This window comes from Maylandia zebra, linkage group LG12, assembly GCF_041146795.1.
Source record: "Maylandia zebra isolate NMK-2024a linkage group LG12, Mzebra_GT3a, whole genome shotgun sequence".
NCBI lineage: Eukaryota > Metazoa > Chordata > Actinopteri > Cichliformes > Cichlidae > Maylandia > Maylandia zebra.
This window is the reverse complement of record NC_135178.1, coordinates 31,498,694-31,513,849: the sequence shown is the minus strand read 5'-3', so window position 1 is coordinate 31,513,849 and position 15,156 is coordinate 31,498,694. Positions and strand designations below refer to the sequence as shown.

The 15,156-nt window shown below is 39.5% G+C and overlaps 1 protein-coding gene across 16 annotated transcripts in view; it reads left to right on the top strand.

The window, feature by feature from the left end:
• kcnt1b (potassium sodium-activated channel subfamily T member 1b) overlaps positions 1 to 15,156 on the top strand; it is a 74,878-nt gene that overhangs the window by 8,229 nt on the left and 51,493 nt on the right. Inside the window, exon 1 of one of the 16 annotated variants that reach the window (XM_076891103.1) lies at positions 9,895 to 10,433. The exons of 14 other annotated variants lie outside the window; for them this stretch is intronic. In XM_076891103.1, coding sequence (XP_076747218.1) covers positions 10,288 to 10,433 — 146 coding nt within the window. In that variant the 5' untranslated portion in view covers positions 9,895 to 10,287. Of the gene's footprint in view, positions 1 to 9,894; positions 10,434 to 15,156 lie in introns of those variants that run through there. One more of the 16 variants, XM_076891104.1, reaches the window with a different exon arrangement.

Sequence of the window (15,156 nt, the reverse complement as noted above, 5' to 3'; positions counted from 1 at the left end):
TGTGTATAATATATCTCGCTGTATGTTTAACAGTGGAAATGCATGGAAAATATACATGGCAATATAGTCATTAGGTAACATATCTCTTATCTTTTGTCCCGTATGGGTTCTGTGTCATGTATCTTAAGACTGTTCCCCTGCAAATGAATGTTTTGCTGAACATTATTGAATTGCAGAAGGTAATTAGAGCTTGTTGCTTAGCTACCAGCACATGTATGCCTTAGTGTGTGTGTACATATGCATGCACATTCTTGGTGTTTCCACAGAGCCACGTAATTCACAAATCCTGCCAAGAAAAACAGAGGATAACCAAATCCAAACAACAGCTGTAAAATACATAGATACACATGTACATATACACAGGAAATCAATAGGAAAAGCACCAAAAAGTACACTGCTATTGATACTGTCTTATGCCAGTGCAGAGTAATCCCTATTTTCTGATCTCTGGAGTGGAAATTCAAACAGATGATGTCACTTTGCCTTGGGGACATGCTTTTTCTAGCTTGATGATCTTCTGCATGCTCATGGGTTGAGATGTTGACTATTTCCTGTGCTGAACCTTTGTGAAGTCTGAAGCCTGAAAACAAATTAGCTCCCAGAGGGAGGAATCAGCACCTTGCTGCCCTGATGACCTTCTGTATCTGTTTTTCTTTCATTTGTCATGATGTGCTTTTAGAGTTAAAGGCAGTGGGTTGCAGAGATAACGCACCAAATAAAGATACATCATTAAGGGAATCCACCAAGGCACCGGGTTATCAGAAGCACATAAAAGGGGAGGGGGCAGTTTGTTGCAAAGTGAATGAAATATTAATAAAATAATGGCGATAAGGCCATTCACTGCTTATGGCCTTATCGCCAAAAACAAAACATATTAGTAATCTGTTTCGTTTTTGTGTTATCTTCTACAGTGATTACTATCTTGCAAACCTTTCTAAGTTTTAATCCACAAAAATGGCTTTTTGGTTAGACGGTGTTCTCTCATGCATGTAGAGTTATTGCTACTCACTTTTATTGGCATAATTTAGATGAGATTGCTCAACTTGCTCATGTTTACTGGAACCTGCTTTGTTGTAGTCGTGTTTTAGATTTGCAAAGGACTGGGGGGAGACAAAAGCCAGATACTAAAACCGTACTTTTTTTGTGCCTGGATGTGAACTCATTTATTGTGGAGAAGTGCCTGAGTGTCACTGTGAATGTATTCTTTGCTGTTTTTCTGTTTGTACGCAAATGCAAATTGTTCAATGTGCGACGGTGCAACAGTATTAAGCCCTTCTGTGCTGTCTATGTAAGTGTTTCCCTTTATTTCCACTCATCTCTGTGTCTGTAGTGTGGATGTGGGCGTACAGTGTAGATGCCTGTGTGGGGAGGAGGGGGGTAATCTCCCTCCTGGGCTGTCATTATCTCCAGGGTTGGGTTTCAGAGGGCCATAATGACGACTTGGTTGTGTGGGCGCTGAAGAGCAGCATTCACACTGAAGTCGAGCAATTTGTGTGTGTGTGTGTGTGTGTGTGTGTGTGTGTGTGTGTGTGTGTGTATGTGCATGCACTAAACAGGTGTTCGTGTATGTGCCCTGAGTGTGGGCACGCTGGTGTATGGACCTGTCAATGTCTGATTATATATCTGAGTGTGTGTGTGTGGGTTTATTCCTCAGTCTGTCAGCCAGCTAACCTCAATCAAAGTCAGAAATGGAAACAGCCCACCAAATTCATGTACAAATGCCAATAGAGTTAAAAACAGAGCAGAAGAAAATTAGTTGAATCTGTCTTATCTCTGTGGTCTTTTTTGTGTTTTTGTGTTTTTTTTCTTCTGGCCTCTTATCAAGGCAGGGTCCCCTGGGTGTGAAGCTGACAGGGTGAGTGTTAATCGGTCACCTTATCAACTCGACACATCCTTGTGAGTCAAATAGAGCCACTTGCAGTGGTGATCTAATACTGACTTGTGATCTGCTGTCAAGGAACAGCTGGTCTCAGATTAGACTCATTCATTCATATTGCCATTTATAATTCTGAATTATTTCATAAACCTCAGTTGTTAGATTTTTCCAAGACACCAGGCTGTATGTTTCTGGTCAATCAAAAATGTCATGTTTTGTGAAGTGGAGTTGGACACACTTTGACTCAACATGGTTTTGTTTTGACCATATAAATACTGCAAAACCAAACTCCATGCAGAATTACACATCCTGAGACAATAATTGTGCACTGATACTGGCAGCAGCTGTTTGTTTGCACTGATTCTGTGGCAGAAGTGGCTATTGGGATTTGATGCCTGAATGATTTCAATCGGACCGAGTTTAGGAGGAGGATAAGATACAGAACAAAGCGAAAGGGGAATATGATGAGCAGAAGGAGCACAAAAACTCAAAGGAAGGGAACGTGTTGGAACGAGTAAATGGGATGGAGGAAAGAAGAAAGACAAAGGACCAGAGGGAAAGTGATGAGTCAAACTGTAAAGATGAGGATGGATTGGTCCAGCTAGATATAATCAGATAATACCAGGTGCAACGTGCACACAATGATGCCTTTTGTTAGTGAACAACTTGAATGCCATTTAAATGCATGCAGCAAATTCATTTCATCATATATAGGGGGCAGAAATGGAAAAACTTGTCCTTATACTGATGTCTTTATACATTTGTCACTTATTATCTTATGTAACAAGCACACACAGAGAAGTTTTTGTTGTACATTTACATTTGATGCAAAGTTACTGATGTTGACTTTTTCTTTTAAATAAAACAGCTAATGCTTTATGCTTAATATTTGCAAATAATTATGACTTATTTTTTAAAGAAGCCAAACAGAAAGTGATATATGGTTATATTTGACTTGATCTAGCTATACCCTGAAAAACACACAGCTAGTCACAACTTTTACAAGCAAACCCTAAGTGAAGTACCATCTGTAGGTCTACTAGAAGATGTGAATGCAGCATTGCAGACAATCCTTACTGTGACCATCAATGAAACCAACCAGCTGATCTACACCACAGCGCCTGTGATTTCTGAGATGCTTGGCTATAAGATGAACAGCCAGTAGATAAGATGAACAGTGCCGTCCATGGAGAAAGAGACTAGAGGCCAAGATCAAGATAGCACGGGGGGATGTTAGCCAACTATCGGAGCTGCAGAAAAGTGCGATAAAGAAACACCAAGCTGCCCGTTACCTGAAGACTGCCAGACAAAGACTCACAGCTTTCATCAGCTGGTTGAAGAGGTTTACTAGAGAGGTAAGAGAAGTGTACTCTCAGTGGAAGGGGAATAATATGAGAACAGCCCCGCCAATGCTGGACAAGGAGCAATAATGGTTGCGGATATGGAAGAAGGACAGCAATGCTTAGTGTCTAGTAGACTCCCAGAAGGGACCCATTCAACTACCGGCCGCTATAACCTGCCTTACTATCACATGGAAGTTCCTGTCAGGCATCATAGCGGCTAAGAAGAACAGGCACATGGCTCAATACATTAGCTGGGCACAAAAAGGAATTAGCAGTGTACCAGAGCGGGAAAACACCAGCTATTTGTAGACAGAGCTGTTGCCCAAGACTGCAAGATCAAGCTCACCAACCTGTGCACTGCCTGATTAAATACAAGAAAGCCTATGACTCAATGCCTCAAACATGGATCCTGGAAAGCCTAGTATACAAGATCAACAGGACCCTAAGAGCTTTTATTTGTTTACATGTGTATATTAAACAAAATACATTTTTGTACTTTGCATTCCTCTCCAGGACATATACCAAGATTTGTTGATTGGTCTTTGCATAAAAAACTTATGTAGTACCTATAGCTACAGGCAAGGACATAAAATGCAGCTGTACAATATGTGGGCGATGATAAACAAGTCTAATTATTCACTGCAGGAGCCTCTATACACTGACTGTAGCTTGAATAATTGAAGAATGAGGGAACAAAGTCTGGACTTTTTAGGATCCTTGGATATTCGGTCATCACGTTGTAACCACAGTGATAAAAAATAAGTTACTTCATAGTATAATAGTATAAATAAAATTAGTATAAATTAGTATACATTAAATGTAATGTCACAGAATATCACCATGTGACTCATTTATTCACTAAATATATTCCTTAACTCTACTGACATGTAACTCTGTAGTTGAATCATGTATACATCACCTACTTTGTCTCAAGTGTGTTTACAATTCCTTTAGTCTGGTCTGTTTATTGGTTTTCTGTCTTAAATCTCAGCATTTCAGTAATAGTGTTCTATAACAGTTTCCTTCTTGATCATTTCCAGGGGTACTCACTGGTTTCTGCCACCACAAAGTGTTTATGACTACAGTGACCTGACTCAAACTGCTGTATGTATGTCAAAACACTGTATATGAAGTCTCATTTCCTCCACTAGTTTTTCATTTGATTATATGATTATATGTAGCTAATAAGCAGTTACATATAGCAGCATTTTCCAAATTTTTGTTGATAGCAACAAATGACAGCTGTCGTTTCATTTGCTGTGGCAAGCATTGTAATTAAGCTATCGCCTGTTTGTGTCCCTAGTTTCCATGCTGTCCAAATTATTAGTATGTAATGATAAAGGAGAAACGGCAACTTGAATACCATGAGACATTTTGCATCGCCAATTTCGACCTGATGACTTCCAGACGTCATCTCACTTAAAAGTCTGATGTGCTTCAAAATGTGTGTGTGTGTGTTGTTACTGGTGACATGTGCATTTCCGCTTAGCAAACAGAGCTTGAAATTAAGACCATAGGTGGCATTAGTCATTGCAATCAGCGCAGAGTGGGTAGGCGACACTTAAGGACGGCAGACTTGTTCTCATTAGCTGCGGAGTGGCTGTGTTTTTCTTGACATGCTGTGAGTTTAAGAGTTGTTGTTATTGTCACAATGAAGTGCAGAACCCAAGCATGTTGTCCAATTTCTGTCTATTTTGAGACAAGTTTCTCTAAGGATTTGTTCAGCCAGTGAGCGGAAATGGTGGAAATGAGTCTGTCGAAGCGTTGCATTGCTAAAAAGCCCAATTTGTAGGGAGCTCTGTTTCGACGATTTCTAGCCAGATTTATTTCCCATCAGCGCAGTGGAGGTATTAGTGAAAATGACACGACCTGCTTAAGCAGAAAGGAATGAGCATGCAGCTCTCATAAAAGGTTTTATTAGTCTTTATATGAAATCATTTGGAACATCACAGTGTCTGAGTGCATAGTCTCAGAGGGATAGCTCAAGTGGGACGTGCAATTAGAGAAAGACTGCAAAGGGAGAATTATTGAAGGTGGTGCTTGAGAAGAATTAAGATTTCATTTACCCCCTCAGAATTTGTTTCTCTTCTGGGCCACTGCATCTTTGAGCCTTGAAATCTCTGGTGCATTTGCCATTTAGCTCTCGTGCTTTGTCTTGCCAACTTAATTAGCATCAGTGGACTTGGCTTGTCAGACTTTAATAAGCAAAAGCAATGATGGAAGTACTTGGTTGAGCTTGTAAACATAGACCAGGGAGCTCCGGTATTGAGGATGCAAGTACAGCTCCACATAGTGGATTATTTAGCAATGGCCAACCACATTTCTACCCACTAGTTCAAAGGGTCTAGCAAAACTGCAAAACCTAAATACTAAAACTGGCTTTGAATTTGAAAGCGTTCCCATGTTTTTCTTAAATGTTACAACAACTGCTTTTTCCCTTGAGTATAATAAGCTTTAACACTAATTATCACTTATAAATCTATCTTAAGTTGCTGTTGTATAGCTGTGTTGTAGGGTGATTTCATGTGTGCTGCTGTGATTATCTGGTTCTCCTGCCTAAAGGCAATCAGGTAAATGTTTTATAATCAATAAAGCTGCTATGGTTCACTGATCATGAATGTGCAGCAGTATTTTAGGAAAGAGCCCAGTGGCAGCCCTTTCAAGTAATTCATCTGCCTGCCAATCACCTGATGACTTTTTCATCTCCTGTCTACAGCACCTCACATCATAGCATTATAGCAATTTTCTCTGTTCCTTTATATTCAGTCTGTCCTGGATTCACTTTCCTGTCTTGTACATGAGTGTTAATGTAGCAGCATTGCTTGCTCATGAGCAGACATGTGCTGTGTTAGTAAACTGTTGACATAGAAGTTCTGTGGTATAAGCTTCTGAAATCTGCAATTGATGTGTGATGGTCTTAAAGGCTAAATAAGATAAAGTGGTGCACTTTCTTGTTTTAACAGATTTTCTTTTTCAAACTGTGCAAACTATTAACTAAACTGTGTGTTAATTTAAATGCATCATTAAAGTTCTTTATGCTTGTATGTTCCTTCAGGTTGTTTACACTGAGTGATCAGTACTATATAGACTGAACAGTAATTTTATTGTAAGTGAAATGAAAATTGCAGGTATGTTTTTGAATTATTACATGATTCAGCTGTTCATTTAGTAAACGAGTATCTAGGTAAACTAACTGGAGTATATAGTGGATGCTTTCATGTAAGGCAAATGAAGAGAACCGTGCCACTCATTTTTGGTACAGCGTCATGCTGGGAGCAGCTGTTTTATTCATGGAACTGTCGATTTGTTTGCCATTAATGTGGCTTAACGAAAGTGCCAGAAAAGGTTTCAAACGTATTTGTATCGGGGGGAAAATATTCAGGAGTTTACCGAGATGGTTGTGGTGTAAATACATGTTGCACAAACTGAAGTAGTGTTTCTTATTACTTTAGCGAGTTTTCTCTGTTCATAAATAACTTAACAGCTCAACTGACATTTTGAAGAGTTGATGGCGTGTTTCTTCTAATTATTATTATTATGGATGAATCAAGCGCTCTGGCATACTCATTCTACTCAAGTAAAGTTCCACAGTCATCTTCATTTTTGGAAGAGAACATAAGGTTATGACTGATAAATGGTTGTTGAACCTTTTCCGCACCAAACAGCCTCTGGCAAGTTTGCAGTTAGCAAGCAGTAGGATCCCCGTTTGCAGTGCTCAGATGCATGTGTACACTCTTGTGTGTAAGCCTGCCAGTGGAATTGGCTAGACTTCTTCCTCCTCTTTGGCTATACTGAGCACAGGGAGACAGCTCACCCACAGCAGTGCTAGCTCACTGCGTTAATATGTTTTGACAGAGGAAGCATTATCACAGCTCTCAACTCTCATCTGCAGCACGAAGCACGATGCTGAGGCGACCCCAGTGATCACGGAGATTTAAAGGGAGACTTATTAGGCCCACCAGCAGCTTTGGTTCAGTCTAACAAGCTTTTACCACTTTCAAAACATTAAGTGCAAATAAATGTTGCTGTCAGGTGACTGCTTTTAAAAAAAAATCCCACTATATCAGTGTCCATTTCTAAACAAATAAATTAGCTGCAGTTGTGCATCCAGCTATACAGCTCAACAGTGACAGCAGTAGCACTATGGCACAGCATGATGTTGCATACATCAGCTCTGCCCCCAAAACCCTGTTTCTTTTTTAAAAGAAATGTCTTTTTCCTTTCATCTTTGCAGCTGGAAGTTACTCATCTTGCATAATTGTGTTTAGTTCTTCTGCCAAGCATTTCTAAGTGGAAGGCTGTGCCAGCTATAGCCAACCAGCAGGCTTCACTCCTCTCTTAACATGTTTGTTATATCCCTGCATTGTGCTACCCACTAATGTAATTAATGCAAATATCCAGTGTGAACAATGGCACTCGTTCGACTTCTTTTGTGCTTCATTAAATCTCGTTTTTAACCCTGAGTTGGGTCTGGGCTTCACCTGAAGTAACTGCAAGGGTTGAACAGCTCGTTCAAAGATGTTCGTTACTGCAGCCTCACATGAGATAAAACCCAGGACTATACTGCCATCTGTGTGGTTAGATATACTGTAAAATACATGAAAGCGCTCTCTCTCTCTCTCTCTCTCTCTCTCTCTCTCTCTCTCTCTCTGCTACACTGTCTGCAATCCTCTATTTCACCACTAAGTGTCTCTGTGCTCAAATCTGTACATTTCTTCCTGCTACTCGTGAACTCATTTACAATCCACTGTCTGGTTTTATGCCACATACATTGTTGCTTTTCTCTTTCCATTAACTGTCATTTTATGCTTCGGACTGTTTCCTTATGGTCAGCTATTACCTTTCCAGCACTTTGGATCACAAACACAGTCTTGGCGAGAGTATGTGTCACATGATACAACATGATTCATTTATCAGTTTACAGTTTGAAATGCAGCACCGCGCTGCTTGACAAATATTTATACAGAGATAAATGACTTTAGTACACGGAGACAGCATTATTGTCTATGATTTTACGAGTATGCACACATTGATTTTTAGAGAACATGAGCCTGTTAAAAGGTACTGGGTAATATCAACAAGTGTTCCTCGAATTTTATTGACCCTGTTTCCCACTAAAGCTTGGTAAAATGCAATAAAGTATAAGACTACCGTAAACTGCAGCCTTCAAAATAGAGTTTAATCAGCATGTTTTTAGAACAGTGCAATATGAAAAAGAACATAAACTAATCCAGCGATCAATCCTACCTTCGGAAAAAGGGCTGTTGTAAAAGGTTGGTTTCATTTGTACTTAAATCCAAACTGACTGTATGCTATAGTTACAGATGGGATTGTTAAGGTAGTTGTGTAGATCCCACTAAAACTGAAGACGTAACCGTTCAGTCATCCACAAGCCAGCCTCTCTAATCCCCAGGGTACTTTAAGCAGATAATTTAAAATGTTTCCTGCAGGTTGAACTGAGATCAGCATCTGCATCACAAATGGAGTGTGTAATGTGTTTTGTAAATGCATTACCAATGGGAGTTCAGCATGTATGGCTGCTTTGGCTAAATTAGGAATAAACCACACTGTAAACACATAACCAACAATAGGTCTGTGAGCTTGTAATCATGAACAGAAGATGAGGAATGTAACTGATTTTGAGTAACTATTCTAGATTAATGCCTAAAGAATCTTTTCAGTGAGCAAGACAGTTTTTATTAGATGACATAAATTTGAATTATAAATAAAATGTGAAAAATCTGGCAATCAGACTTGGGTTTTTGATGACAACATCCATACTGTACAGAGTTTAAATATATTTGCAAGGCTACTTACCTGTTTTTACCTGTCCTGTTTTAGTCTAAAGGCCACTTTTGAGGTGACTACCAATGAAGTTAGTTTTTGTATACATCGCTTTGTATCAGCTGTGGTTGTTTAAGAAGTGTTTTACAAGTAAAATTGGTATGGTGTGGTATGGAAATTCAGGATAAAGTAATTGAGCAGATAAATCAAAAGAGGTAAACTATTGCAGAATACCTTCACATCTTTAATCCCTGGTTCAGTATGTGTTAAGCAGTTTACATACAAAATGATCAGTGGCTGCAACGTTGGTTTCCCTTTGAATGACTTAATATGTACATTATGGGTCCTTTATCTCTGACTAACTGAGAGAGCCCTCCTTCCGTTACAAGACTTGAAAAAAACCCAAAGGACATATAATTCGGGGTTAAATTCATGTTTACATGTTGAGTTTTATTCTAACAGTTCAGGCTTCTTAAAAACACTTTTTAATTAATATTTTTCTTTAAAAAATGACTTTGTAAAATCAATTCCTATTTTTTTGTCATTTACAACTTTAAACTCTGGTGGTTTCTTTTTCATCACCTGCACACTCTCACACTAATATCATGTCAACTCCAGGTGTCCCGTGTTCCCATGCAAACCAGCACGATCATGCCTGAAGTGTTTGCCTATCCACCTGCTCATTTGTATGTGGTTTTTCGTCACTCCTGCCTGCAGCTACTGAAAGGATAGCACTTCTAAAGCTTCCAGTGAAGTTGAGATGAGGACAGCTTGATTTATTTTCAGCACTGTTTTTAATCATTAAAACGGTTTCAATAAGGTGTAGGCGCATCTAAATCTTCAGCTCGTTTTAGCTGACTGGACGATTTACTGCGGGACAGGACTGAAGAAGAATGAAGGGCACGTTGGCCTGATCAAAAGTAATCGGCGGTCATTAAATTTGAGCATCTTGGTTATGTAACATGCTGGGAAGCCCGGTTGGTCGAGCTCTTGGCGCTACACCGTGACGACGTGAGGATCTCACAGACGCGCACGGGGACCTCTTATCTCCATCAGGGATGGAGGTAGATTCGATTAACAGGAGACAAGTTCATGCTTCCCTCAGTGTGTCTGAGGACCCCGTGATGCGACAGGGAGAGAGACAGTCTTCGTCCTCCTTCGTGCACCACCAGTGAGACCGGGATGCGGTTTTCCGGCGGTGTCGGTCGCTAACTGAGCCCATTTTGACACCAGGAGGAAAAAAACATATTGGCCGTTATCTGCTGGAGGTAACACTCGGGAAGCATGGCAGGCGCAAAGCTGACGCCCTCTCCCTCGGAGATCGACCCAGACGTCAAGACCGATGTGCAGAAAACACCAGAGCCCACCTGGGTCAATCCCTCCACCCCTCTCCGGACCATCGGCTCTTTGGGGAGCGATGTCGACCAAAGGTAGCTGCCGCAGATCCGCACCAAAGGCGCATGTTTCTAAATGCAGCTCGCTTGCACACACGCAGCATCCTCACGGTAATACGGTGTTGCAAGCGACCGGCACATCAAGTCTTCCTAATAACTTGGCTGGTAATTAACAGTAGTCGTAATCAATATTTCATTACCATTAAAGCTGTCCGCCTGTAAACTGACATTTCCCACAAATTTACAGCGTAGTGTGGGAACTACGGTAGTTACGCATCGGGTCCTACAGGCTATATTTTCCCATTGGGATTAAACATTAAGGCAACCAGTACGACTCTTTGAGTCACTTTCACGACAGATGGCTGAATGATCGCAAACATTTCTGTCGTGAGTCATTTTGCTCCAGGCATCAATGGGATTCATTTAATGACTGCAGTGTATGGGATTACATAATTCAGTGGATGCTGCATTCCCATTACAATTTTATGAATCTGAGAGTTTGCGTGGGGTAGAAGTAGTCTTTTGCAGGTTGCATGAGCTAAGTTTTTTTTAATATTATTAATGCATATATATTAGATTGATAGATGAAATAAAAATGCAAACCACAGGAGAGCTCCTCACATACCCCCTCCCTATATAAAAATACTACATGTTATTTCACAATGTGCGGGCACCAGTCCATAAAATCTGCTTTTACTCTGCTACAATTTGATAGACAAATTAGATGTGGTTCCTGTAACAACTGAGGGATGCATTTTTTTTTTTCTTTCGGAGACAAAAGAACTCAAGAGCTGCAGAAATGCTGCTGTTCAAGCTAATATTTGCACTGTTATCTGCAGGTTATGAGGTTGGGTTGACTGAAAACAGAGTGTGCTTATTTGGCTGTGCTTCAGAAACTACTGCACAGCCAGTATGCTGGTGGTGCAGTGTGCCCTGTCTCTCAATATTTATAGCACATATTTTTCTTCTCACTTTTTATGTGAAATACTGATATTTATCTGCATGTTTGATCAGATCTGCTGGGATTTAATCTGTTCTGAATGATGGAACATTTGCTGTTGGTTGTGATTTTAATATCCATATTGAGGCTACAAAAGCAACAGAGTGGCATGGGAAATAGCTAAACAACGTGATTACAGGAAGAATGTCAAATGCAGCACATTTGGATCAAAAAATCATAATCCTAAAATAATTGGCTACATTGTTTATTAGAAACTTTAATAAAAACAAAACAAAAACAAACCCCTTTAATTAAATATCGAGGATAGATTAGAAACATTCAGTTTTTACCACAGAATCCACCCTTCACTTTCTCAGCTAAAACCATGGGCAGAATACACACACCTCTGCAAAGCTGCCTCCCCGAGGCAAACGCCTCAACTTTAGCTACTGGATTTTGGATGACAGATCTGGAAGGATGTCAGAGTTTGTTACAGAGTTGGCAGAGATGTCTAAAGCCCTGAGAATTCAGGTGGACATAAATCAGAGTTGAGGCTTGAGCTATCACTAAATGGGAGCCATCTATTGATTCCGTTCAGTTCCAATTATTCATATAGTCCATACTGGTTTCTCAAGAACTTTACCTTGCAAAGTAAAGCTCTCACAACATCACAGGGACAAACCCAGTGATTCATATTGGATTTTTGTCTTCAGTCTTCCTTTTTTCAGTGTTTTTTGTCAAGCTTTATTAGCTGTCAAATCCTAACCGTTATGTTCAAACGGATGTTCAGTGTGGTGAACATGACAGTAGAGCAGATAACAAAACATGTCTACTAAAAATTGCAATTACAGCTGTGATCAGGACAATGAAGACAGAGGTTTAAAGTCCTATATATGCAAACAGGTGAGCTCAGTCATCAGTGCTACCAAAAAAAATAGGAGAAATATACACTAATGAAAACATTATTCACAGATGACACATCAGTACTTGTGATGATGATGATACTGGCAAAGACAGTGAATAATTAGCCAAAATTATAATGTGTGATTTTGACACTGAGGGAGGAGATGAAGCTTTTGAAGTTACTGGTGTCCTGTAGGTGGATATAGTCAAAGTGACAGTTCAGATCCATAAGAGCAATTAAAACCCAACAAAAGCCAGTAAGTCTGTTGGCAGCTGAACACTGTAAGAATAGGTTTAGAGACACTGAACAATATTGACTATTGCTTTATTGCCATCCAAGACTGTTTAAAGGGTTGTCTAGTACACTATCTACAAACGGGTTGGCTGTAAAACCTAATGCATTAATTGGCCAGTTGCCCTGAGCGCGGTCCATCTCCTTTGTTTACAAGGTAGCGAGTTTTGTTGATAAGGGCTTATATCTTAATTGAGGACATAAATTAATAAAAGTTGGCCTTCATTTTCATCCAATCATTACATGACCAGATTTTTGCAGAGATAAAAAAAAAGTGTATTAATTTATCCAAGTCACTTGCAGGGTGATGTCTGTAATCTGAGAGCTTTCTGGGTTGTGAAATGTGGTCAGCGGGGATTTCTGTCCAGCGGGCGATTTCTGTCCAGCTGGCTCAGGAATGAAAGGATGCGGAGAGAGTAAAAGAATCAATAATCTGGTCCATCGTATAGCACGGTCTATAGGGAATTCATCTATTTTGGCATAATTTACAACACCTCTATGTTTGTTTATATCGATTCTCTGGCCGTTATTGACATCTTAATATTGCAGGCAGTGAGAGACTAATTAAGTCTTGGAGGATTTTCAATAACAGAGAGAGAAGGATCATCTTTTAAACGCGGGATGTGGTCAGAACTGATAAACACATGCAGATTTATTTTGGCTTCGTCCATCTTCTCCACCACTTTGTCCTCGCAGTGAAAAATGTGTTTGCAAATCGAGCATTTGGTCTGCCTTGCTGAGGCACTATTATGCACTGTATATTCTCACTAAGAATGGACCAGGATATTGCAAAGGATGATTTGAATTTTTTAGGTCAGCTGCGTAAGAACTTGATAAAAGGCAGAGTGACTGATGTGCAGCGTAGGCTTTATCCCATTTGACATTTCAGCAACGCAGAGCCTTTCACGAAGCTCACGTCTGTCAGTCCAGAGTGCTTCTGCTTTTTTAGCCAAGTTAGCAAACTACTTGTGTACTTGTATCCTTGTACACTTAATATTACCTCTTCAGTATTAAAGCATCAAAGTTGACTTTAAATTATTAAATTTGTGCAAAAATGCTGGGCAAGTAGAAGGTCGTTGGTTCAGTTACAGTCAAACAAACAAATCACCATTGATGTTTTGTCAGGGAGGACAACCAGGCTAAATCAAAAATGCAGAGCTAGCTGCTGTGCTGACCCCGTCTGGCAGGGGAGTAGCCGAAAGTAGCTTTTATAGTAGGATTAAGTAGAAAACTCAATACGGCCACAAAACTGCTGTTCGATTAGACCCAATAATCCCAAAGATATAAAAGGGACAAATTCCACAGTATATATGTAATATGTGATAAGGTTTGTCTTTGTGATGTTTATTATTGCATCAGCAGAGATATTATAGGTAATAATTCTTTACTGTACCTGCTCTAAGTAGTAACTTATGCTAAGTAATATTTGACACTGTTGCAAAGCATATAACCTCCCTTCATTCATTTTGTTACTCCAGTTTTCAAGATTTAAAGTGGAAGAATAGTATATATTATATACCAGAATGATACTTTTGCTGTTAGCTTTTTCTGTGAATACAGACAGAAAATGTGATGAGGGAGCAGGGGAATAACATTAGGTAAAGGTAATGGGAGTTGACTTGGGGAAGGTGCGACTAAGGGCATTTTGACCATTTAGTATCTTTACCATCTAAACTTCAGTCTAGGATTACTGTATGAAATGGAGATGCTGCAGTGTGAGTCTCTTGAGTTGCTTCTGGGATGTGTGGAGAACAGTATGGCAAGCTACCAGACTGAAAACTACACTTCCCATTTGCCTTTGTAATTTCTGCAATCATAAAGTATAAGTGCATGAAGCCCTCCCACATTATCTCTGTAGCTCTCACAGCTGAATGTTACTGGAAAACATACGTTGAAAGTGCTGGTCATGTTGCACATAACTCAGTACCTCCGCTCACACCTTCGCTCCAGATCTGCTCCAAAGAGGTGAGAATCAAGTTGTTCTTTACTGTAATTATTTGATCTTAAGTATACTAAGGCATGACGTTAATGACATAATCTAATAACGTCTGAATTATAATTGAAAACGGGACAGATTAGACTCTGCATGCAGTGTATCTGTTGTAAGCTAGTCTCCATTCATTTTAGCCTCTAAATTGTTTAAGCTCTTAGTAGCCAGATAGCATCTTTATTGACCAGTAAAGTGCTGTGAAATATCCACCAAATCACTAGCGGGATCACAGCAGAGCAGTGATGGTCCTGTTTTTATGTACATTATCTCTTATATAAGCCGACTAATCATTTGCTCATTGGTTTAACTCTGAATTAACATCTCAAACTGCTGAAATGTAGTAATAAGCAATGATAATATACTAATAAAACTGTTAGAAAATTAGTAAAGTGTTGCATTGCAAACCTGGTTCAGTGTGTTTCGTATGGTTCAGAAATTTCCCAAAAATGTCCAGCAGTCCACATTTTTTTTTTTTATCTTAAAGTTCTGTGTGTGCTAAATTCTCAAAGTGAATTTACTGAATTGAATCTGTCTTTCAGAAGTGGAAAATGTGATGTTATTAATCATTTAAGGTTGTAGAAATGTTTTTAACATCATTCTAGATTACTTGAAGAAAGAATTGCTTGGTTTCAGG